This window comes from Mizuhopecten yessoensis, unplaced genomic scaffold, assembly GCF_002113885.1.
Source record: "Mizuhopecten yessoensis strain PY_sf001 unplaced genomic scaffold, ASM211388v2 scaffold10865, whole genome shotgun sequence".
Classification (NCBI taxonomy): Eukaryota; Metazoa; Mollusca; class Bivalvia; order Pectinida; family Pectinidae; genus Mizuhopecten; species Mizuhopecten yessoensis.
In genome coordinates, this window is record NW_018408760.1 from 85045 (window position 1) to 112942 (window position 27898).

Genomic DNA, 27898 nt, shown 5'->3' on the forward strand with positions numbered 1-27898 from the left:
TACATTATGGAATGTTTTGCACTGGAGATAATAGTTCCACTGATTTGATTACCTCTCCACTATACTTTTAAAAGGAGCAAAGTAATATCAATATATTTTTGAGGCAATATGATGACAACATATGTNTACAACAGAAATGGATTCCACAAATCTGTTTAATGGGGAAGACAACTTCAAGATATATACTACCTTCGAAACGACGAACCTGTCTTCGATGTCAGTTGGTACACGTACAGATATGCAAGAGACATGGTTCGGAGTGTACTCTGTCACGGCAACAAACAGTCAGGGAAGCAAAAATCTGCGTTTTACAGCTGTAGCGAAAGGTAAACAACCACGTCATTATATAAGGAGAAATTGAAGGTAATTATGAATACTCGTTATGATAATGTAGTCCTAGTTTTGTGGTCTTTGTTTTATTTGTTTGTTTTACAATTACTTATCTCTTGACTAACATAGTATGACTTATAACACTGTACATTTGTTCGAGTTAGCACCAGAAACATTTTACCTATTCCATCACAAGCACTCGGCTCACTAAAGTGAATAATATCAGGAAACACCTGGATGTAATAGTGATTAGTTAAAGATAACCACTCGTTCGATTTATTCTCGTTTATTTATTGTATCTTGTCCCCAAGTATTAATTAATGTATTGCTCTCGGAGACATATATGAAAGTTAGTCTTGTGTTACGTACAAGGTTGTTGTTCGATTTTATTAGAAAATGGCAATGTCTAACATCAAATAGTACAGGATGGAACAGACAACATTATTTGACAATCCTTAAACTTAAAGAAGAAATAGACAAATTAAATATTTGAAAATCTAATTAGTCAGTGATCATCATTCAAAGACAAATACACTTCCTAAGTGTACGGAGCTTCATACATATCGACGAACTACTGCTTCCAGACTTAAATCTGCAGTGATTAAATGCATCTTTTATGCTGCTAGGAATCTATTTGCCAGGTAAACTGCGACAAAAAACGTATTAATATTATATGTCTATATTGATAATACTGTATTTGTTTATAGTTATAGTCTCTTTGATTTATTATGTAATTTTGACTGATGCTGCGCAACTATGAAAGTATGAAAGGGCTGAAAGTGAATTGTATATGAAACTGAATCTTATGATATTATGTGTTTCCTGGTATAAGTATTAGTAAATAGAATGTTATATCAGAATAACAGTTTACATTATTTTTTTTCCCTCCATTTTTAATATAAATATATATTATGATGACATATTGAAAACAGTTGAATAATATATTACCTACATAAATGGTGATAGATATTGGATAATCATTCTAGACATGCAAAAACTGTATATTGATATCATATAGTATATGACGGATAATATAGTCCAATGTCGGTTCCAGTCTATGTAATTAGTTATGTTTTCTGGGTCAGTCAGATGCTTAGCCCGTAAGATCTATGCCATTAAACATCTAACTGATTGAGACTAGATTAGCCTATATGTACTTCCGGTTAAGTTCAGCGTCGTTTGATGACGAGTGAGGATCGAAAGACTGGATAAATTGGGTCGAATGGATGAGGTGTGGCATGCAGGTGAATGAATATTAGATGAAGGTGTATAGGTGATAGTGAGTCAGTCTTTCTTGACCACTTTTGATATTTTAAATGTTTATTTGTGTCCGTTATGTGTTTCTTTTGTGTGTCTTTTCTCTGTGTTCAGTTCTTTATTTCATCTCTTGTGTCAGACATCACGCCGGGCAAATACTGTTACTGCTGTGTAGTTTCCGTCAGTCAATTTTTACTGCCTGCTGTAACTCCATACATTGTTGTATGCATTGTAATTTCTTAAACAGTTGTGGAGGGAATTAAGATATTATCTGCCAATTGCCAGGGCCTTGGTGACAAGGTTAAGCGCAAGGATGTTTTTACTTATTTAAGAGATAGGCAATACAATATCTACTGTCTGCAAGATACTCACTTTACCGATGAACAGGAAGAAATATTACTGAGTGAATGGGGCTATAACTGCTATTTTAATTCTTTTAAATCTAATGCAAGGGGGGTAGCAATACTTATCAATAACAATTTTGAAGTCAAGGTGATAAAGGAAAAAAAAGACTTGACAGGGAATTTTTTGGCATTGGATCTAGAAATTGAAGGTAAGAAAATAACTTTAATTACATTGTATGGTCCAAACTCTGACAACCCAACTTTTTATGATAAAATAGAAGAAACTCTCTATGAGTTTAAAAATGATAGCTGTGTTATTTGTGGGGATTTTAATTTAGTTCTTAATCCTGATTTAGATTGTGATAAAAGCTACAAAAATGTTAATAATCCAAAGGCTCGTGAAAGGATATTAGAAATAATAAATAACTTTGATTTAGTGGATGTTTTTAGAGAACAGCATGCTGACATTTCCAGATATACATGGCGCAGGAGTAAACCTATCAAGCAGGCTAGGTTAGATTTCTTTTTGGTTTCTGGGAACTTATTACAAAGTGTATGTGAGACAAGTATAGATCCAGGTTACAGATCAGACCATTCTTTCCCCAAAATTATGTTAAAATTTAACGAATTTAAAAAAGGTAAAGGTCTATGGAAGTTAAATAGTTCCTTATTATATGACCTGGAATATCTTAATATAATTAATGATACTATTAAAACAGTTAAATTACAGTATTGCCTTCCTATATATAATCCTGAAAATATAGATGATATACCTGATTCAGATTTACAGTTTGTTATAAATGATCAGTTATTTTTAGAAACACTATTAATGGAAATTAGAGGTAAGTCAATTTCATATTCTTCCTATAAAAAGAAACAGTGTTGGGCAAGGGAAAAGACCTTAATAGATCAAATACAGGAACTGGAAAATGAGAATAATGTAGACTTAGACAAGTTACTTGAGAAAAAAAAGGAATTGGAAAAGATTAGAGTACATAGGATAAAAGGGAGTATAATACGTGCAAAAGCCTTATGGATTGATGAGGGTGAAAAACCTACCAATTATTTTTTTAATTTAGAAAATAGACATTTTACATCAAAAATCATTCCAAAGTTACAACAGGAAAATGGGGAATTTCTAACTAAACAAGTAGATATATTAAATGAGGTGAAATTTTTTTATGAACAATTGTATTCTATTGATAATGAAGTCGATGACATAGATTTGGATGAATTTTTAGAAGATTTTGATGTTCCAAGATTAAATGTTGAAGAAGCGGTCAGTTTGGAAGGTATTATTACACTTAAAGAAGCATCTATAACACTAAAGAATATGAAAAGTAATAAGAGCCCAGGCTCAGATGGATTCACATCAGAATTTTATAAATGTTTTTGGAATCAGTTAGGTAATTTTGTGGTTAGGGCATTAAATTATGGTTTTTCAAATGGTCAGCTATCTATTACACAACGTCAGGGAATAATTACTTGTATACCTAAGGCTAATAAATCAAAGTATTTTATAAAGAATTGGAGACCTATTTCTCTATTAAACATTGTATACAAAATTGCTTCTGGATCAATAACAAGTAGATTCAAATTAGTTTTACAAAAAATTATAAACTCTGATCAATCAGGATTTATATCGGGACGCTATGTAGGAGAAAATACTCGCCTGGTTTATGACATTATGCAATATACAGAGGAAAATGATATCCCTGGAATGTTATTAATGGTTGATTTTGAAAAGGCTTTCGATTCTGTCTCTTGGAAATTCATAGACGAAGTACTTAGATATTTTGGATTTGGAAACGATATCAGAAATTGGGTCAAAATTTTACACTGTAATTCAAGCTCTGCTATAAACCAGGGGGGTAATTTATCAGCTTTTTTCAAAATAAATCGTGGATGTCGTCAAGGAGATCCCATCGCTCCATATATTTTTATACTATGTGCAGAAGTTTTAGCAATCCGCCTTAGAAACAATAAGAGTATAACTGGTATAAAGGTTAATAACTGTCCCATCTTAAACTCTCAGTATGCAGATGACACTTCTCTGGTATTAGATGGTTCTGAAAAATCACTGAAAGGGGCGGTTGATGAACTAAATATTTATGCAAAAATATCTGGTCTTAAAGTAAATGTAGGTAAAACTGAAGTTGTCTGGATAGGCAGTAAAAAATACAGCAATGATGTTCTCCTTCCAAATATGAATCTTAGATGGGGAGTTAATAAATTTACTCTTCTTGGGATAGATTTCCATGTAGATCTTTGCAAAATACCTAAAATGAACTTTGATAAAAAATTAGTTAAACTTAAAGCTCTTATTAAGAGCTGGAGTAGAAGGTTGCTCACACCTATTGGTAGAATTAATGTCATTAAATCTTTATTAATTTCTCAGATGAATCATCTGTTCATTTCCTTACCTAATCCATCTGAAAAATTTATAAAACAGCTCAATTCTGTTCTTTTCAATTTTTTATGGAATAGCAAAACTGATAAGATTAAACGGGACATAATAATCCAAAATTATCAAGAAGGTGGGCTAAAAATGGTTAATTTAATGTCTTTTATTGAAGCTCTGAAAATAAGTTGGATAAGAAGGTTTTTTAGATCAGAAGGTAAATGGGTAAGCATTTTAAAATCTTGTGTAAATCCTCATATCTTGGCTAACTCAGGAAACGAGTACCTTAATAAAGTTCAAGGAAATTGCAAAAATGTGTTTTGGAAAGATGTGTTTAGGGCATGGTATAAATTAAGAGCAAAAGAGGAGCTGTTTAAAAATGAGAATTTTGCCCTACTTAAGACACCCTTATGGTATAACAAAAATATTTCTGTTGGTAATAAAGTTGTTTTTTATAGTAAGTGGTTTAAAAACGGGATTATGATAATTAATGATTTGTTGAAAAACAACACAGACTACTCTTTCTTGTCTTTTAAGGAATTTTGTGATCTACATGGTACAATAACTAATTATCTAGAATATCATGGCTTGATAACAAGCATAAAGAATTATCTGAAACAACTTAATTTGCCAAACAAAAATGTGATATACCCAATTATACCGTTACATCTTGTAATAATTTTAAAGAAGAAAAAAGGTTCTCAAGACTTCTATAATATACTTATCAGAAATAATGCATCAATAACTGCTCAAACAAAATGGGGAACTATATTCGACTATAATCAGGAAACTTGGGGGAAAATATATGCTATTCCTTTCAGGGTTACAAAAAATACAAAATTGCAATGGTTGCAATTTAGAATTAATCATTATATTTTAACAACCAATTCTTATTTATGCAAAATTGGACTTGTAAATAACCCACACTGTGTTTTTTGTATCATAGAAAGGGAGACAATTACCCACGTTTTATGGGAATGCAGGGAAGTACAAAAATTTCTGAGCAATTTTGAAAGTCTTTTAAGTGCTCTCACTATTCCTTTCTCACTAAATAAAGAATCAATGATCTTTGGTTTTATCAACCAAACTGGAATTTATACCAGAATTGATAATGAAATTACTCTGTTCATTAAACAATATATATACAAAACCAGATGTTTTCATAAGTCACTTAATGTGACGGCTTTAGTCAATTCGATTAAAGATTACTATAAGGTTCAGAAATATATTGCTCGTGGTAAAGGGGAACAAGGCCTTAGAAGATTTACTTCTGAATGGGAAAAATGGTTAAAATTAGTAGAGCTTGACCTCAACTAACCCTGAATATTATGACTATTTATATTAAGTTATTAGTTGTTATTCTACTTAAAAAAAACAAAATATTGACAAATACTCACAGCAGTTATTTATTTTATTTAGTATCTTCTCAGATTTGGCAGTCTGATCTCTCTCTCTCCTCTCTCTCTCTCTCTCTCTCTCTCTCTCAGTGCTCTTTGTCCCTTTGTTTTGTCTATTCTATGTGTGAAAGTGTGTGAAAATTGAATGTGTCTTGGTGATTGTATAAAATCAGCATCAGATGATGAGGATGATGAGGAGGATGAGGTTGCTGATAATTTCAATAGTAGATATGTGTGAATGTGTGGATATGTGTTGATGTGATGTTCTGTATAATGTACATGTTCTGAAAATCTTTGAAAATAAAAAAATTAAATTAAAAAAAAACAAAAAAAAACGTATTAATACAAATTGCATTCATTCAAACATGGAAAATAACATGGAAAAGAGTTCCTGACACTTTTTGGCTGGCTACTTATAAAACCACTTTTACTTTTGCATTTTAATGACTTTTTTTCTGCAATCATCATTTTTTAAAATAAACTTTATACTAATCCTTTCAACTAACATTGTAGAAAACAATTGGTAATTCCAAAATATATAGTTAGTTGGGCTTAAAATGATACATTTAAAACTGTAGATTAAGCTTTGATAACGCTATATCAGTCACTAAGTAAATGTCAGGAAATTTTGAAAAAAACACGATAATAAGTATCTGGTAAAGAAGAATATTTTAACATATATTCTATTTTGAAAACTCCAATCTGATTCTTACCATCGATGTGTTAAACTGAATTATCTGGCATAGAGTATTGCTGGCATATCAAACGTAAATAAGTTACGTTTTCTGCATTCGATACAGTAGATAACGCTTAAAGATTTTGCAGTTAATGTCATGTCTGATGGTAAACTTTTTCCGGATCATATTTGGAAAAAAAGAAGGAAATGCAATAGAACTTATCTCTGGTAAGAACAAACTTTTAAGACCTCGTTCCGGACCACTTAAAAACGAGCAATGACCTCAAAATGAATGGCTATCAATTTACTGGAATTGAGAAAACAGCGAAGACAAATACGTACAGATGTGTTTGTGAAACCTTGTATATGAAACACAACTGAGTAGCAACCGATACCTTAATGAATCAACCAACAGATAGACATGTCGGCTTAGTTTTGAATTTATAATACCTGTCGGTTTCTTGTAACGGTATTATATACCTACACATCCAATTGACAAAACACAAATTCATCAACATTCATCATAATATTAATTATGTCATAATTAGTATTTCTTTTCGATTCTTACTTAAATGTTGTATTCTGTGAGAAGTCTCTCCTTGCTTTATTGCTTATCTATGATGTGTTGTTGATAATCTATGACGTCACAATTTTGTCCCATCATAATATTACAGTATGCCGTTGAAGGTGTTACGTATTTTAATTGTTTATCATATAATGATTTTCTTCTTCCCTATTTTGTTTTTATCTTTTTATCTCAAGTGTATTTTTATGGGCGCTTATGCATGAACAAACCTCTTTTCACCTTTTCTTAAGCAGTAATGCGAATACTCCACATTTGAAAGTTTGATTGAAAATGGAATGCAAAATGTTACGTCAATGCTATGTCCTTCTTCTTTTCTTTAGGAAAACCAAGTCCTCCGTACGGGGGTACAGCTGTTTGCCCTGATGTAGATCAAGCCACTCTGAGCTGGACATCTGGATTCAATGGGGGATCTAGTCAAACGTTCATTGTTGGCATACGAAACGATATGCGGAGCAGCATTACGATCGATAGAAGTACCAACCAAACGGACCCGGGACGAGGCCATTTTGTTACCACCACAGTGTATGGCCTGAAAGCTGAAACAGAGCATTTCTTCACAGTGTATGCTGTAAATGAGATTGGCAACTCATCATTTCCAGAAGAAGTTAATTGTACAACTAAAGGTGATCAATTTATTTCCTTCATATTGCTTTAATAATGGATAAGACTGATCAGCAGACGAATACGTAACAAGAAAAACCAACATATTTTTGAAATTAAAGGAGGAAAACGTTGGACAACAATAAGCTTAAATGTTTTATCAAATTAAACTGTACAGGGACATATTTGTTGACTTAATCAACATTCTTCAGGTGATTTTGCTTTTGTTCGTTTGTATTTCTTAACACCTGTGTTTATTGTGTGATCATTTACTTATTTCTTCATCTTTGTGATGCATATCCCGTGGTGTGTAAGGTTTTTCTCACATTGATAAATTAATTCCTTTTAGAAAATACATGTTATTTGTGCCAACAACTTCTTGGATAAGTTGGACTGAAAGGTTGTAAATGTGTACTATTTCTAAATTTTGTCAGGCATGTTTGTTGTTGTTTTGAGAGAAACATGAATATTTATGGGTCATTCTTACTTGTTGAATTAAGCAAATATTCTTTCTCTGTGAGTATATGGTATTCAAAAAGAAACCGTCATACTTTGGATGTACTGAATTGTTTATGAATGAAAAACTCTCGTAGTAATTTATGGATGGCGATAAACAATGCAATATCTATTTTATAATTGTATTGCTTTAAAACAAATGCGCGAAAAAATGTAAAATCAATCCGGATACGCCTTTAAATGTGCTTTGACGATAATAAGCTTGATCCATTTGCTACAATGTAATTACACTAAACTGTAAGATGACTACATACTTGTGTATTCCAACGCTTAATAAATAGAGATGACACTCAACTTACACGTATTTCCTATAATACGTTTTACATAGGTGTTATTCAACGTTCACCAAATACCAACCGATATCAATTTCAGCAAAACCTCAAGGAAGTTCGCTAGGAGCTATTTTTGGCGGATTAGGAGTAGCAACAGTTGGACTAAGTGTGCTCGTTTTCGTCGTTATATTCAAGAGAAAGACATCTGAGAACAAACGTAAAGGTAATACATGCCTTGCTGAGCTCACATTCATATTTGCTTGTTTTGGTATTCCCTCAAATATTCTTAATTATAAATGTTCAGTAGATGGAAGTGGCAATATACTATTTCTGTTTATCCAAATTATTTGCCCTATGTGTATTTATTTGGAATTATGATTTTATTATTTTGTAATGGCATGGCCAAAGACTTTTATGTTTATTTTAGGTGCTCGAACCGTTTGACATAGAAATGTATTTTTTTTTTGTATTCTTATTATATACATATTATATATTTGAAAATGATGTAAAGTTTATATCCTATTACTTTGTTTATGAAAAAGTACGAGTATGTAATTGGTGGCGGTTAGTCCACATGTGGTGAATGAAGCATATACTTTGAATAAATTAATTTATAAACATTATCGACAAGCGTTCCGTTGAAAAATGACCAGTGAATATCTTTGTTTTTAAAAGGCGCTGATGAAGAGATGATATCAGTTGATCAGAGGTAAGTTAATCATCTATGTACTTGTCTATCTACTTTTCTATTTTAGTGATCAGCATATGTTAAAGAAAATCATTAAAATGTACTATTTTTAAAGGTTTTATTAGCCTTTAGCTCGCCTTTAGCTATGCTTATTATATCTCCTTTTAGTGAGAAGGCGCCTGCTTGTTTTACTTCTCTCACCTAATGAAAAATGACAATTTACTATAATTATATTTATATCTTTTAGTTTCATGTTGCACCACACACACCGTTTACATTTGTACTACGAACAACATTTTCTGCAGATTGACATGGGTAGTTTTGTATCAGTTCATGATAACCAGCATCAGTTGACATTTGGAGGCAAGATGTTATACTTAATTATAATTCCCCAAAAAATTAAATATACCCGAAAAGTTGGGTGTCCGTCCGTCTCTCTGTAGTGCTTGTCCATATGATAATTTGCGAAAATTTGTACTAATCATCCTACGTGTCTAATCATTTAAAGTGGGGTCCAATTGTAACGTTCCGGGGTCCGTACCCTAGTCACTTCTAAGGATCCCTGTGCTGTAAGCTTAATTATAACTATACTACAGTTGCAAATATATACAAATATGTGTTACTACCTTGTAACCAGCATACCTATTACCTAATGCTTAATACATGCTATGAACAGAACAATTATTGCACGACTATAGAACTAATACCAAAGCTATCTGATCTGTTTCAATATAACACACTACACACACTACCGTACAATCCAGGCAGAACACAACTCGACAACCTATTCGCGGCTAGCCCTAGTCACTATAGTTGCTCTATAGTCAGCTACCTAGCTATATGACCTAGTCGTGCCGATCACGACAGCCTTATAATAGTATACAACTACGGCACTCTCTAATGACCACGACTATCCCTAGTCACGACTAGCTCTAACGAATATCCCTAGTCACGACTAGCCTGGTCGTGACTACCCCTAGTCACGACTAGCACCAACGACTATACCTAGTCACGACTAGCACTGCACAGCCTATGCCCGTGACACCTTCTGTCTAACGGTATCTCGCTACAGCACTCAATCGTTTATTTAACATATCTTCCATGCAGTGTGTGGATCAAGGCAAGATTTATTCAGTCACTTCTATCTTTCCAACACAAAGACGGTCTCGCATATATTGGATACTTGCGATCTGTCACTGCTGTACACACGCCGAGATCAGAACAGAACTGGGCCGATTGTCGCTGGTTTCTGCCTATGTATACCCTCTTGCTATCCTAGCGACACCTAGCGGTGAGTGAGGTATAATCACCTGTACGTTTTGATTGTACCTCGAAAACTATCTGTCTTCTAAGCGTTCGAATTACGGAGACAAAACACAAATGATTAACGCCAAGAGATCAACGTATCTAACCTGAACAATATGCTAAATCAGCGAAGGTAGGATTACGATATGTACATTCATCACACAATAAATGTCAATGACACTGTTGATAAAACTAGAATTAAGTTGTTATGGGCTTGTCCAGATGATAACCTGTGAACGAATTATATCGTACATAATTCAAATGTGGTGTGTGGGTGTCCCAAATAGATGCAATGAACCATATTGATTTTTGGCGTTGAGTGCCAGAATTGAAAGTCACTTTCGTTTTAAATAGGGTTCTGGTTTGTACGGATGATCAATTGGAAACAATTGATCATACAAAATTCAACTTAGTTGTTTGCTTACCCTAGTAGATGCAAAGAGTGGTGTCGATTTTGGACGTGGTCAGTCAGAGGTCAAAGCCACCGTTGGTAAAAAAAGAACTCTGTTCGTCCAGATTATAACTTTAGAACGAAAAATACAAATTTCAACCGCGGTGTTTTGGTTGCATTACTGGATGCAAAAATCCTATGATCCTATGTTTTCGATCCAATTTAGCCTGAGAACTGTCGTTAGGTATGTGCATACCATACTGGATTGGAAATGGATTTTGTATTGGGCAGTTATTGAACCGAAACTATAACTTGACAGAGGGACGAACATACATTTATAAGCTTTCCCTACGTTTTTCATAGCGCGCAATAATAGGCAGTATAAGGAAAGAGCAGTTAAGTAACATAGCCTAGAGCTCACCTCTGCATATTGCTCAATAAATGTATTATGTTTGTCTTTGTCACGAGCGAAAATTTGACACCCTCATAATGTCTACACTATTACTTCACTGTCCAATACACCAATTTTAAGTAATTCGTAGGAAGCATAGGTTTGTAAGGATTCAGTGTTATATAGGAGATACCATTGCTATTGCGTCTTTTACCCATACATATATGCACATACTCTCCTAATATGATAGAAGACGGCTTTGTCAGCAAATGACAAATGAAGCCTTGCTTTTGATCGGTACAAATTGAGATATTGTCTGATTTCAAACAAATTGTTTGTGCACCGTTTTGTATCTGTAAGGACAGTTTAGGGTACGTAAAATCTTTATGACAAACCTTCCTTTACAACATGTTGCATCAGCTTTAATGAGCTCTAGGCTATGTTACCGTGGAGGCACAGTAGTCTAGTGGTAGAACGCCGGACTCATGACCGAAGGATTGCGAGTACGACTAACGTCACGGCACTGTGTTGTATCTTTGAGCAAGATACTTTACTCCGCTTATTCGAGTCTACTCAGCTGTACATGAGTTCGGAGTTGGGTGGTTGCTAGTTGTGAGCCCCGAAATGGCAGTACCGGATGTACGTTCCCAAGGGAGTTGAGAAAGATATTGGCTCGTTACAAACGCCCTATAACCACGGCTATTTTATGAACCGCTTTGAGCAGATCTACGAACTAGGTTAAATGAACGCCGTGCCGTGACTCAAACCCCCAACCCTTTGGTAACGACCCCGGCGTCCTACCACTAGACTACCGAGCATCCTAATGTGTTTAGTTAGATAATAGTTTATGAATATGTAGAACAAGAACACGAAGGAAAAAATCGCACAGTTTACATCAAAGCATGACTTTGACCTTTTATCGATGACACAGGGGTCAAATGTATTAACCTATGATACTGACCACTTCTATTTGGCCCCACCTTTTTGTAAGAGGCCATCAACTTTGTTCAAGTAGTTATATCATAGTCATAATTGACCCCTATGGTAGGCTTCTTTGCTACCATCTCTGTTAGATATATTTGACCTTGATCTACCCTGATTTGACGCAGATGTAGGAAGTGATTGTCAACGCAATTTTTTTACGCCTGGAATCGTATTTATTCTTTCAATCTGTTAGCCTTGAATACCTTGACTTGTATATGCTTTTATATGATTTATAGTCATTAAATGTAGCATAACTATCAATAGGCAAGCTTAACTTAATTTTATATCAGTGTTGTAAGTGTAATAATTATATTTCAGAAGATCTGTTGACGAGGAGAGTTCAGGTAATATATTTGCGATAGCACAGTTATTTCTTGAACACTTTACACAAGTTCATTTGACACATTAAACATACATCTTTTCACGTCATCACAAATCGCCTTTCGTCTGCTCTCCATCGTTTGTCTGTTCGTTCGTGGTTAAAGCAATTCCTGTTACTACCTCTTTGAATTAAATGTGCAGAACTTTTTTGATATATCGGTTTACTCCGATTCTTACTTGAACAAGTTCAGTTTAAAACTGATCAAAAGAACAAGATTGCTGCATGCGACCATCTTAGATTTTGACAATTAAAGCATGCTATCGCTATCTCGCAATTTACACATGGCGGATCTTTCTCAAATAGCGCCAGCAGGTTCCCTTCTTTTACTGTACACATATCGTTTTGGACTTGAACTGGAAAACTGCAGGATGGTCGCTAAAAAGCCATGTTAGAGTTTGACAGTGAATTTTGTTATCACTATTTCTGAAAAATGACTGGAGGGATAGTCCATCGTGATCCTTCTTTGTACATGTTTAATGTGGAGGATACGATAGACGAAATGGTAACCGAACGACCATACTGGTGGAGTTTGACAGCTATATATTGTTATCGTTACATTTTTTAAAGTTCTGAGGGATTCTTCTTAGTTGAAACAAATGGATATTTCGTCATCCTTGGTAGTACATATTGAACTCGAATAAGAAGAATGGATGACAGGCCGGCGTATAAATCACACTTGAATACGACAGTTTAAACTTGTTTTGGAAATGTATAAAAAAGTATTGCAAGAACTTTGATCTAAGTTTCTATAAAGGCTTCGTAGTGCAGTTTCAATTTTCAGCATGATCGGAAAATATTTGCCACCGAGAGGACATTTTGATTTTGAGCATTGAAATTTACAATCGCTATGACACATAAACCTTTGTACATATCTTTCTCAAGTATCACTTTTCCACTCTATTGCCAACTTCGCTTTGATTGGGCTATTGTCAGACTCGAAAATATTGTAATACCGATGATTAAAATTAGCATTTTGAACTTCTGTTAAAAAGTGTTTGGCTAACTGAACATGCAATACATTGAGAGGTATATCAATTAAGCGGTATTTTAAATGTGTCATACATAATCACAACGTATTTTTATTAACCAGAAAAAGTGTACGAAATTGATAATTATAGATTCCTTGTAATATACAAGATTACGCCTGAATTTAATTACCACTCAGGTGACCGTTAAGGCTGTTGTTCTTCTGGTCTTTACTTTGTTGAAACCATTTTGAAATAACATTGTAACTTAATCCCATTTGGAGCCCAAAACTTGAAATTGCAATTATCCCTAGCGTTTTCTCTATTAATAACATAACAGGATATTGCTGAAATGCAGTGTAAAGAAATAAGCAAAAAGGTTTAAAATCAAGTAAGCGTCGTTTGTCCCGATTTTGTATTATTTTGTAAAACGAAAATTAAAATGTCTCTTTTCCTCTTTGTATTTTATAGTGTTTATAGTTTATTGTCTAGTGAACAGCCACTAACTAAAGCTATATATGAAATCATGTAAAGAATCTAACGGTTAAAGTGAATTGGTGCCTTTCATTACAGATGGCATGAAACCCAATATTCTATATGAGTCAGCAGGTAAGATTGAAAAAATATCAACAAGTCAGAATTTAAATTCTATCACAAAACATCCACTAGCTTAATGAAGATTATATTTGATAAGCCCAACATCTTAAGGGTTCAGTTGATAAAAAGTTGATTAGATTAATCAGTGATTAGCACAAATTTCATTGTTCTTGTATTTTTAAAACTCGGCCAATACATGAGTTAAAACTTTTAAGATGGAAAATATTTAGCAGAGTAAAATTGCATACTGACTGACGGGCTGTTACCTTGTATATTGACAAAATAATAGAGGTAAGAAATATAGTTATACAGTAATCAAACAAATCACCTTTTGAACACCTGGACCCAGCTGGTGTGCTGTTCAAATCGCCTCTCGTCAGTGGTCCGTCTGCGATTCAGTCTGTCCTTCCTAAATCTTGTTAGCGCTATAATTCAGAAAGTTCCCCGATGTCCTTACGCAAATCAAAGTGTGGGTGTTATCAGAATCAACAAGTGATGACAAGCTGCAATCTTGAATTTTGAGAGACATTGTTTGTTAGCGCTCTTTATCAGGAAGGACTAAAGTGATTTAACTCTGATTTCAAATAAATGTTTCACATGGTCCCTGGTTACGCAAGTCTTATCGGGATTCAAGATGGCCGATAGGCGGCCAAATTGAATTTTAATAGTTAACGTTTGCTAGCTCTTTTTCGCCACTGATTAAGATTGTGCACCGTGCTTTTACAAATAGAGTATTGGAAATTAGAGTAGAGTAATGCCCATTTGTTGAAAAGCTTTGTTCGCATTACTTCTCCAATATGAATAACAAAATGTTTACGGTCAAAGGTTTAGTAAGGTACCCGAAGTAGCATTACATCCCTTCCATAATGAATTTTGCCCCGTTGTTTGAAAAACTTGTTACCTCAAAATGATGCCACCTTTTTAGGTGAAAATTCGCGCCAAGATCTTTTACACAAGGGATTGTAAATAAAGTGTTATATTGGCATTACCTGTCATTGTATTGGTCTATGCCCCTTTACTTAAAATTAGTCTAGAAATAAATATTCTTATAGTTATTGGTACAAACGAGGTAATAGAACCCATTCTGGCAACAGTTATATTTTATTTTATCGAGGTGGGTACAAAAACAAATCTGCATAAATGATCATTCTCGAATATATAGGAATACCATTATTGTAGGATCAGTAACACAACGCAAGAACAGCATCAAATATACATTGTAATCTTCACAATAGGGCTAAAACCTAACGTTCTGTATGAGTGTTCGGGTCCACTACCAGGAAGTTCGTCTGAATATGCTGTGGTTGAGAAATCTTCCAAGAATAAATCTGTATCACCGGATGATGTATATGCTGTTGTGGACAAATCAAAGAAACCAGAAACTACGGATGACGTGTATGCAGAAGTTGTCAAACCTAAAATAAAGAAAGGCAAAGGTAATGTATATACCACATAATCAGTAAAGTAGACGATCTAGTGTATATACTTAGTAAATTCCTTTGGACTATAACTATCTTAAATCTAGAAATAATCTTTGTGAGTAATCTGATAACGGGAGCTATCTGTTTGTCTTTCATATAAACGTCTTACGCCAGCATCAAGTCATGCGTAAATAGAAAAAACAACGATATAGACACTTGAATAAATTCATCCTAGATTTATATCTGAATGTTAAATACATAATAATAATTTCTTTTATGGGGCAGGGTGTCGTCTCATTGGGTGCACCTTGACCATACCGCGATCGAAACGATATTTCATATATACGGATGTACCTATCGTTTCGTTAAATTAATTGTATTAACGTTCTACCAGCGGGCGACCTGGAAACAGGCTCTCTAATTTTTTTTCTTGTGGATTCCTTATCAGTTTTTGTGATATTAACTCTGCACAATACTATTACGATGACATATAGGAAGAAATCCATAAAGACAATTCTTTATTCGATAATTTAATTGTCATGAATTTCTCAATTTTTACAGAGAAAAAAAAGCAAGGCAACGTAAAGCAAAAAGGTACGTGTAATCCAAAAGTAAAGTCGAATATTGAACAAAATAGATGTATCGCTATTTATGTGCACATATACACGAATCGGATCTATGTGAGTTTGCATCATTCACCATCCAATAGTTCAGAACGTTACTGTTCAGTAGAAGCCCTTTTATTTCTGTCCTGTGGTTCAGCAAACCATGTAGCCTCAAATAATTTGGATTGGCCATAAATTAATGTTAATAATATCAGGCTTTGATTTTCGTCGGAATATCATCTAAGGAGTAAACATACTGCTTTACAAGTGTTTAACGTAGAGATATTTAAATACTGAACGATTGAAGAGATCAATATTGCGTCTTGAATAATCTATCATTGTATGGTAGCTTCCTTCTCGCATTCTAAAGAGATGTTGCTCGCATATCGATGCTTGGCTAACGCCAAAATGGATTGACAGTAGATATCCTGTAAGCCAAATCTAGTTTTGCTTCCTCATTGTCCAGCAAGTGATTTAGGTTTCATTTAAAACGATTGTTTCCTGGAATCGAAATATGTTCAACGTTTGTTGGAAACGTGGATGGCTGAATTCGAGAAGCTTCACTGTGCGTACAAAAGGTGAAAGTTCACCAAAGCAAAGCTTTCACAAAGTAAGACAAGACGATAAGTTACTCGACCCTGTTTGTTATTTAAAAAAAGGCTTATATTGATGTTTATGACTTTATTTCTAATAATCTATGCACGAGTAGGATATGTATCCAGTGTAAGTATGTAAATATATATAAAATATGTAAATTAAAACTAAATATAGCAATTCACAAGTTAATTTAAACACTACCGCAATTTTAGAGCAGATAAAATATACAACGTAACTAAAAATAACTATAATCCAATCATAAAAAATGAAACAAACATTAACTTAGTGAACAAAAAATGAAATTATAGGGAATTTAACAAGCCTCTTCCATTATATGTAAATACAAGATATTTAAAAAGTCAATACAGTGTACAGTTTGTTAATTGATAATTGGATCCTATGTTTAAAAGAGTGCCAAAGACAGATAATTTCCTCATAGGTTATATAGACTAGTGAGAAAAACGTTCTTTAACTCAACGGACATGGGTTTAAAGTTACTTTATTCTCTCAGCATGATATATATACACATATATTACGTTAAGGTCAAATATCATATATTTAAAAAGATTCAATGTCCGTGTGAAGTAAGTAAGTCAGAACAAATACGATGTAACGACCGACTTAAAAAAACTAGAAGCTTGCACCTTTTTTAGGGCTATTCATATTATATGCATTTAGTGTAAATTATATATTTATTTTGCATAAATACACTAAATACGTCTCGCTAAGCAAAAGCCTAGTAATGACAGCTATTTGACAAAATGACGAGGAAGCCAATTCAGTAACAATGTAAAGCAACTCCTCCATAAAAGAAACAAGGTTAATTTTAATTTTTCATGTGTAATGGTTTATGTTTTGTTAAACCGGATAACGTAAAATAACCATAACTTGTTTGTTTTACATTGCAGGTGGCATTGGGAAAAGTGAAGGAAATGACGTCTATGCCAATTGCAAGGGAGGAGAAAAAAAAGTTCCGGAGGCAGGACTTAATCGTCAAAAGGTAAACTGATATATATATTAACAAATATGTTTTATAAGTATTCTCCCCTTCAAGTAAAGGTCATGTTGTTGCAATATCCCAGTTGGTTTTATTAAATTATTAGATGTTACTTCATGGTAAAAGAAATTAGGTACATATTTAACATAACGAGGAAGTGATAAGTATATGCATATCACTTAGAGGTATAGAGTGCAAGTTTTGCAATCCCGTTACCTGAATAGTTTTCGTTTATGATCGGTTTGTATACGCCCGTCTAATTTCGGTATTTCATGGTATAGCGTCTGCGCCCGACCGTCCTTCCGTCCTGTTAAAGTTTTGGTACAAGTTTCTTCAGTGGTCTACAGTTCAGTCAGTGTTATTGTCCTAATTTTTGCATGATGTGGGGTTTAACAAGGACACTATGGATTTATTTAGGAAAATCATTTATATTTTTGATAATTTTTGACGTGTTTGGGACTTAACTTTTCTCGCGCAATTTCTCGGTTAAAGTTTTGGTGTAAGTTTCTTCAGTGGTGTACAGTTCAATCAGATCATGTGTTATTGTACTAATTTTTGACATGGGTGTCCATGTGGGGTCTACGAAGGACAATATGGATTTAATTTAACAAACAAAAAAATCATTGGATAGGGTCAGACGGGCGTATTATGTATCCGTTTGCGGAGCTCTTGTATAGTAAGGATTACCGGAATTCAGCTGAATTTGTATTTTATTCAAAACGTAATCCTATCTCAAAAAATACCAGAATGATAATACATCAAAGATCAAACTATGTTATATTTGATATTAAATTCTGCTGAAAACCCAGGTAATTATAATTGTCTAATCGCGATCAGTTGTGGTGTATATATAGGGAACTGCTTGCAGGTATTCGTGACAATGTCCTCACTATACAGATTTCAATTGTGATCAGTGGTCGTGTTACGTCCGGTATTTATTAACAAGCAACATATATTCTACGAGGTCACGTTTCATAACTTTACCATTATTTAAAAAAAAGGCTTTCCTTTGAAATCATTTCATATTTAGCATCCGGAGTCAAACAAGAGGTCAATGTTACTATAGATATAATTGCACTTCATTTCTTTACCCCGTTTTCTCATCTGATTTTCATGAAACTAACATACATGTTTACAAATAGCCCCTCTTCTACTTTTACCAGTTTGTATTCTGGGGATGGATCAAAACCAGGGCCAACTGTACCATGCCTCAATTTTTCTGTCATTACTCTTTACTCTTATTACTTATCCAGTTTTCATGAAACTTTTATGTACAGGTGTTTTCAAAAACATCATTATGGAGTTTTAGGTGATTTTAAATTCTGAGGTGAATAAGGTGACCAAATTTTAAAGAAACTTAATGTCCATGTTTAGAAACTGTTTCCGTTGAGAGCTTTCTGGGATCACCGTTACCATTATTTAAGAATAGGTATTTGACGTCATCGACCCCATGTCACTTCAAGCATCCGATGCACTGAGTTTATTGGATGTTGTACACTTTAAGCACATATACTTTAATTTTATGCAAACACTGTCGTTGAAAAATGGCTAAAGGGAATAGATATATAATATATGCCGTGTCAATGCTAACAAGAACACTTTACCACACAGATTTTAAGCGGTAATATTTGACTGTTAGCATTGACCATGCAAGCAGTTTAGTCATGCTTTATTCATCAATAAATGACCCTTTGATAAGATCCAACTGTATTTGGTCAGTTAAACATGCAAAACTTTGATAGAAGATGGACATTTCGTTGAATATTAATGTTGACATAGTGATCTGACAGCTGCATTTCGTTAATAACAACACCCGTTAGCAATACAAATCGGAGGTTGCAACACTTAGAATGTTTGTTGAACTGCACTTTCCTGATGAATTTTGATGGGGATGTATATACTTTACCAATGTTTATAGAAAACCGTAGAAAAGTCTGCCGTTGTATCTTAACAAAAAAGTAAACAGGAACAAGGATAATGCAACCAGATAATTTTCTCGATGTAGAACATTTGTGGCATAATTGTATGAAAACAAGACGCATCCATACATCAGATGCCAGCAGACATACTTTGTTATTAAATAAATAAATAATAAAAAAAAAATCACAAAAACATATATATAAAGTTGCGCATCATTACAACGCTATCTATTGAACATTGTAACGACAATTTTCATTGGTTAATAACCATTAATTATTGGACGATAAACCATTCGCACGCATGTATCATTTTCACACAGACTAACAGTCTTTCAAAAACCACCCCAAAAATGTTCCATTTAACAAGCAAGTTGCGGTACTGGTTTTATTTGTCGAACGAGGGTACCCTCATATAATTTTATACATGTATCTATTCAAAGATCTACTAGCGAAGAAACATATATATATATATATATGTATCAATCTTCTATATCTATGTACAGTCAGAATGTTCCGCTTAAATTACAGTTATACTGGCTTATAGAAGTGTTTGCATATCTGTCAATTGCTGATTTATGTGTTGACGAGCAATGTCGATATATTTGATTTGATACATTGAAATCAACATCTCGCATATTCATGACTTCAGTGTTTATTCTTTATCTTCCTTCAACCGAATGGTGACTGATTATAACAATTTCCTCCCAAATATATCCAGGCTAAATAGGAAAAATAGGACAACTGCCCACAGGGTCAGATATGATAAAAAGTGTAGCTTGTGAAATGAAGACATATATGCTTCACTGGACTGCATGACTATCAGCCCCTACATTTTCACGACGAATTTCCCAGCTGCATTTCATTTTAAGCTTATCCCCCAAAGTCTGAGAACCAGGTGACCACACTTGTTTTCTAAATAGTTAAATATTCTAGAAACCGGGGCCCGTCTGAGCCTTCACTTGACAAAGTGAGCGCAAAAGAACAGCCACGATCAAATACTTACATTATCTTTGTCACCTTGCGTATCAAAGGCAAATGGATACTGCGGTAGATACGAAAAAGGCTTCCGGCACATGTTAAGTAGTTGAATGGGTATAATCTACATATATGTCTATCATGGTGGAATATATAACTCCGGATTAGAAAATGTTGCAAAATGTTGGCAAAATTCAGGCCGCAAGCTACTTTCGTTAATTATTTTTTCCAACATTTTCTCACCCTAGTTAAGAAACTCCAGTGGAAAACTCATTGAAAAAGCAGAGAAAAAGATAGTATTTTTTGTGACTATACTTCGATCTCACAAGAAAAGGGGAATTATTTTGTTCATCACCTATGCTTCAATATAAGTAAACAGTACCTAAGTAAACATTGTTTAAGTAAAACGTCTACTTGCTGTTATTTAACGAAACAAAGATAATATTCATCAGAATATTACTCTATAATATATATTCAATTACAAATGCTTTTTAATATCTCTTATCAGAATCAAGATGGTCTCATCTACTTGGATGTGGAGTTCAAAGGAGAGCAGGAGAAAGGCATGTTTACGGTTATCCATGGCGTCGAAAACAGATCAGATTATGCAGATGTCGATTTCACCAAGCATGCCGAACCCTTACCACAGGAGAACGAGCAACCAACGGGGGATGTTAACGTTAAGTAAAAGTAAATATCTCCCAAATATTTACATTTACATTTATGGTTCTCAAAATTATTGTAGTAAACCTGAAAGAGGTTATCGTTTTTTTTAAGATTAAAAAGACTATAGCAGATATAATGCAAGTTTCTCTGCAATGTTAACTACGGTATGAATCAAAATAAGACACAATGAAACAGTATGGTATATTACTATTTAGGACTGTGATCATGAGATGACAAGGAATGTCATATTGCAGCATGATAACAGTAACAGAAAATTCACATTACATGAGAAAAACACGTGCATTGGCGTTCATGACATCTTGGCAAAATATGATGTTTTGATAGTTTTTTTCAAATATTCAGGTTTAAGAATACTGAAAGTTTTAAAACATTTGACATCTGAGACCTATATCAGACTGAATGGGTAATCATCTCGGCATGTTACAGATCAACTGTTCTGACTCTAGACCTTGTACAACTTGAGGAGTTCTAAGAAATTCGTACCCAAAACTAGCGCATGAAAAACCCCAATGTTGTCGTTTGACACAGACTTTTCCCCGAAAACAGTTGTTGAACTACAAACTATCTAAAAAGATGCAACTGATTGCTTCATCGATACGTAATTACTATTTCAACAGTCGTTTGGATTTCCAACATTGTTTACCCTAACACAACCAATGAGACCTAAAAGTACGCAATAGCTGTATGATGCAGTGTTATTCATTGTTTGTGTATGGTATAGATTACTAAAGTTTAAAAGTGCGATTACCTGTTTGCGTGTTACGTTCGTCTTTCAAATATCACGTCATGACAATATAATTGTTTTTAAAACTAATTGAAAATTAGTACTTCTTCTGATTATGATCTACAATTTATCTGAGATATAATAAACAAATCTGTTACCATTAAATTATAGCAGAAGAATAATGAGAAGATGAATAATACTAATATAGCAACAATACGAGCTTAATTGTCGTCCGTCAACTTTTTCGTTTATCACCGAATTTGGTCTGGAACATCAATGGCCAAAGTGTTCTCAATTTTGTATAAACAATACTACTGTAAACCGGGAAGTTATCGCCCAGTTAGGATCTCGCCGTTCCCCCGAAAGCTACGGAGAGCGAAACAGGCGAAAATCAAACTGCAGCAAAAATGCAGTATGTCTTTCATCATTTGTTGAAATGCCCTATAAAAGAGAATTGGTCTGTATCACCGATTAGACCACTCATAATTTTGTTAATCTGGTTCTGTAGTCTATCCATCGTCACACCTCCGTATAAGACCTTTTTAGGTACAAGGACGTTGAATTTTAAAAAGAAAAGAAATATTGGGAATGAAAGAAACCCATTTACACGACGCTGCAATCGAATAGTATCGTCTGAGTCTTATGTATTGCATTTTAGAGCTTAATTGTCGTCCGTCAACTTTTTCGTTTATCACCGAATTTGGTCTGGAACATCAATGGCCAAAGTGTTCTCAATTTTGTACAAACTTGTTCAAGAGCATATTTGGCTAAAAGGTTTCAAATTTTGTATAAACGAAAGGGTATGCCCCCTGGGGGCAGATGTGCGGGGCCAGATATGGGTAAAAGAGGAAACAATTAAAGATCCTTCTCATTTTGTACCGATGAAGGGATTTTTACCAAACTTGTTTTATAGCATCGTTTGACAAAGGGGCCTCAACTTTGTATAACGGGAGAATGTGACCCCCCCCCCCATATGACAGGGGGGGGGGGGGGGGGGGGGGGCAATAGGGGAAACAGGAAATATTTGCTCCTGTACAAATGAAGGGGAGGGCCCGGAGGTACAGATCAACCCCTGAAGACCACTTCCCTGTGACATAACATGTTTTTGGTTTCTTACTCTCCCAAACCGATGTACATGTAGTTCTTCTTGCAACTTGTTCTTGTTCTCCTTTGACAAACCTGTATGATACTCAGCTGGTTTCAAATTGAAAATAAAATACCAGGTGATCTATAAAGGTCACTGGGCCTCTTTTTATCTTGCTATAATGTTAATTCGAAATGGATTAGCTTTCTTTTAACCCTGGACAGGCGAATCCTCACTTTCCCTGGTGTGAGATATCCTTGTCTCAACCTATTGTTGAACAGGCGGTTTCTCCTATTTATAACAAATGTATAACGTCACGTCAATAATGCATCAGCGTCACCTCAATCCTGCATTTAGCCTGTATCATGTATATGATACACAATGGGTGAACAGGGTAAGAGAATACAAAATATTCACCCCCTTGATGTGAGATTGGGAATCTCAACCCTCGCGGAAAAAATCTTCAGTTGCCAAACGCGCGGTACAGCCTTGTGTTTGGCAACTTATGAATCGCCCCACATGGGTTGAGATACCTTTATCTTACCCCAAAGGGGTGACAAGTTCTAATAATCTATTTCGATATAATTCTGTTTTTTTTTGTTTCTGTTTCAGTTTAAAGCATCGTTAATGACTTGCTGGACATCAACGATCTTTTATTCAGATTATTATGTCCTTACTGAATTACTACATTCACTCATCTTGTTATACTTGTCTAGTTATCGTTCTACAATACAAGCATAACTTACTATTTCATCCACGTGTACCATTTGCCATACGTTTATATATATATATATCAAAGATGTGGCGTCACATTTATAAAGAGGGATCCGTCTGTAGGAAGAAGTTACATATGCTTTAGCTCGTTTTTGATACCAAAGATTGTCCGCAGCACAGTTTGCTATTTTTTAACATCAATTAGTAATATAATTATGCCTATGAATCTTGAAAAAGCATTTCAAGATCGGTCTCGTGCTCTACAAGCACTAATATTCACATATTTATTATACATATGTATCATGGAAATAATGAAGTAATTTCTTTTTTAAATAATGATTTGTTGATGAAGATCTAGGAAATGGTCAGAAGAAGGCAACCCTATACAGATTTATAAAACAAACAATAAACAATAATAAGGCACTCCTGGGTATGCTTAAAGAAGTACAGTATGTTGCCACACATTGAAGAAATAATTTGCTAATCATGGGTAGTTTCAGATGTAGATTGTAGTTTTAACGTTTCATAATAACTTTTTTGATAATGTTGTTACAAGAATGCATCACAACAATTGAATGGACGACGATTTGTGAAATCTTGAATCTGAGTCATTGATATTGTTACATTGAATTTGACGAACGGATATCATTTCGCTCCTGTGGTATATCTTTTTAAACACATGTCATTCCATGTATCACCTTATACTGATGAAAAATAGCTGCTGTACTAGCTAACACATAGGAATGAAAGCAAAAGGAGATTGCATGCAAATAAGAAACGAGAATGGATATCGTTATCATCAGTTTAGTTGTCAGTCAGGCATAGCATGAATGTTGAATAATGCAGGGTTATATTATTATTATTCTTATATATATATATTATTTTGCTAAAATGTTTAAATACTGTTCGCAGATTGCAGAGGGGGTTTCAGTTATCCACGCCAGACGTACAGTTATTGAAGTGTAGTTTTTTCTAGTAATTTTTGAGAACGAATGAAAATGATAGAAAGAGACTTAAGAAAGGAGATAAATAGTAATACATGAAGGATGGAGAAGTGTCTATTGATATATCCGAGTTTTGATTTTGAACTTCATGTTGAATGAACCGTCATGTTATGCGTTTGTATGAAATATGACACAACGACAATGTATCAGCAACTTCAATAGGACAGTGGTACACAGTTGTTGGGAGCTACACCAGTGGAACATTGTTCGTTTCACGGATCGGTTCAGATTATGCTTGTTACGTGTTGGAAATAGGAGTAGAGTCTCGAAACTTTTAGATGAACTCTTTGCGAACTATTTCATCGTTAAACGGGACCGTTTTGGTGGTGAAAGTATGATGGTCGGGAGCGGTGTTCTGGTGTCAACCGTACACAGCCTGCGGTAGGTCATTGAACTTCGAATATAGTGCGAAAGTATGAGGCCGGATATACTCCTATTCTTATGACATCATGGCGCTGGCTCTGTTTTTCAATAAGATAACTTGCAAGCACATACTAATCAACTGCAGAACTTTGCTGCTGCAAATTAATATTAATGTATTTTTTGGACATCTAAATCACCCGCTACGTCACCCATATATTACGTTTAGGAAAATATCGGGCGAATCATTAGGTAACGGCAAAATCAGCAGTCCACCTTGCAGGAGCTTGTTCAAGTACTGAACGATGAATTGGACAATATCTCCGCTCACCTTATCTACCAGTTGATAATTTCAATGCGGCCATTACTTCTTTTCCAAAACCAGTTCAATGAAACTTACAGGAAGATTATATAGCTGACCAAAATTGTGAATTATTTGCATCTTGACCCCGGGGCCTTGTATGGGGCTCAAAATGATCAAATATACCAAATTATCAACAGTCATCCTTTTCAGTTCCAAATATGCTAGAACACTTTTCATGGATGCAATTTTATCAAAACATTTTAATCTCAAAATCCATAAATTACCCATTCCATAAGGGAAGGGGAAAACTTACTTTCCTTTATATAGGGAAGTTACACCAACATATTCTGTTTATTCCCAATAGGACATAGAGTAGGTAAGAATCAAGAATCATTGTTATTGATTGACATATTGACAGTGCGAGAATTATAACCTAACTCACACTTGGGGCTTTCGGGACAGGGTCCAAAAGGGAAAATTGTATCAACCGCTTTCGTACTTATGCTAGAATCAAACAAAACTTCTTATGCTCCTACCTAAGGTTCTTCTCAAAAATGAATTTCCTTACTCATTATTAACCATTCCCCTTGGGGAGGGGCATGTTTACTATAGTGTATAAAGTGTATACAAGTCAATAACGTTTTTTTGTAAATTTCGTTGGAATTATTATCGTGGATTGCCTGATTGATGTGAAAATTACGACCCTGACTTGGCTTGTAGGGATTGGGGGATAGGACTAATGCGAGTGGGTCAAATTATATATATATTTTTTACCCAATATCTGTGAAAAATGTTTCCTGTTCTCAGCCTGTACATACTTTGCTCTTATACTACAATGCAATGCATTACGTATGCATAAAGAACAAACAATTTGTTTTCTTTATATTGGATTTCAGTGTAATATCATTGTTGTGTTACGCATGGTGTCAAGAACCAAATAATAAGTATAATGATATGTTTTACACTGTAAGAGAACAATAAAACGATGATTGACGACTGGTCACAAAAATCCGCTCTATTCACAATATTTAGAATATGGTGTAACAATAACAGTAACATTTTTATTAATTAAGATACATTATAGATGAAATAAATAGACAAGTGAATGGATTTCCATTGAGTACAACATACATGTTTCTTGTATGACAGAATTTACCAATATAATTCATTCGTGGTTCGGCCTTTATTTACACGGTCTACTTTTACTAAAGTATTACTTTAATCACTTCTACAGTTTTTAAAAGCATCCTTTCATGAGGCGATAACATGTACTAAGGTTAAAATAAAACTGTTTTGTAATATATTAATGTATTTGTGTCTAAAAAGATGGGTGCCAATGTTGGCCTTTGGTGGCTACCACAGATAACTTTTATTTCTCTATATAATTACCTTGGGGCTATGCCGTCATGATAGGACATACAGTTAAGTTAAGCTGGAGGGCAATTCCGAAATATGAAGGGCTAAAGAGGGGGACTTATATCACTATTAGGGGGAAGAGAGTGGACTAATATCACGTATGGGGTCTATTTGACAACACTGCATGTTATTATTTTCCTTTCAGATACTATTTTGTGGTGTAACATTTGTTTGTGGCTTTTGTGAAAAACAGCATAGTTATTATGAAAAACAAATATAAAAAGTATGGAAAGTAACCCCCTCCTGCTTACATTTTGCCCCCCCCCCCCTTTATATCTGGTTCAGATACTTATAAATACAATTCACATTGATTTACTTTTCAACTTTCGGTCATTCATATCAAATGTAGTTTCAGTGTTATACAATACATCACAATCATGTAAAAAAGTTTAAAAACAACATGTAGTTTTGTCAAAAAGAGACCCTTTGTTTTTGGTGGCCCTTTTTAAGCTTTCCTATTTCGGAATGGTCTCCAAGCTGAACTTAAACTCATGTCCTATCATGAAGGTAAGTAGACAAAACATAAACCTTATCGTTGATGGCCACCAGAAGGCCCAAATTGGCACCCATCTTTGTTGAATTTCAGATGATCATATTTGCTGTTCTAATGCTGTTTTATCAAATTCATAATAAATTTATTTCATCGAAATTGATATATTGAGTATGTGTGTGTTAATCTTCTGATTCATAAAGGAACATTCTATGGTGTTCTCTTTCATAACATTTTATCATTTTCATTTTTGCGTTTTCAAAGCATAAACTATCTGACTTTTGGTCAGTGTAGCATGTCAAACGCCCCTCTTACTGCTATAGATACTCTACTGAGCCTGTTTAATTTACATACATTCATATAGACTAGTATTGTCAGAAAATATTTGGTGTTAGGCAAGGAGATGCACTTTGGTCCCTGTAATCTAAATCACAGGAAAATGTATTTTTAAGTAAAATGGCATTGTGGGATAAGTATGAAACTTTCACAAATTGAATTTCATCATATAACTAAACTTTA

At 34.3% G+C, this 27898-nt stretch overlaps 1 protein-coding gene across 4 annotated transcripts; it reads left to right on the forward strand.

Moving 5' to 3' along the window:
* Nucleotides 1–132: 132 nt before the first annotated feature.
* LOC110463063 lies at nucleotides 133–27538 on the forward strand. Of its 4 annotated transcripts, XM_021517399.1 has the most exons (11): nucleotides 133–326; nucleotides 7312–7614; nucleotides 8480–8602; nucleotides 9055–9088; nucleotides 12457–12482; nucleotides 14059–14094; nucleotides 15318–15518; nucleotides 16065–16097; nucleotides 17614–17705; nucleotides 21105–21286; nucleotides 23704–27538. In XM_021517399.1, the coding sequence occupies exons 1-10, from the start codon at nucleotides 137–139 to the stop codon at nucleotides 21282–21284; spliced, it is 1218 nt and encodes a 405-aa protein (XP_021373074.1). In that variant the 5' UTR covers nucleotides 133–136; the 3' UTR covers nucleotides 21285–21286; nucleotides 23704–27538. The 4 variants fall into 4 exon arrangements, with proteins under 4 accessions (XP_021373074.1, XP_021373075.1, XP_021373076.1 ...); XM_021517400.1 differs by lacking the exon at nucleotides 23704–27538 and having other exon boundaries at nucleotides 12460–12482; nucleotides 21105–22995; XM_021517401.1 differs by lacking the exon at nucleotides 23704–27538 and having other exon boundaries at nucleotides 9067–9088; nucleotides 21105–22995.
* Nucleotides 27539–27898: the final 360 nt, after the last annotated feature.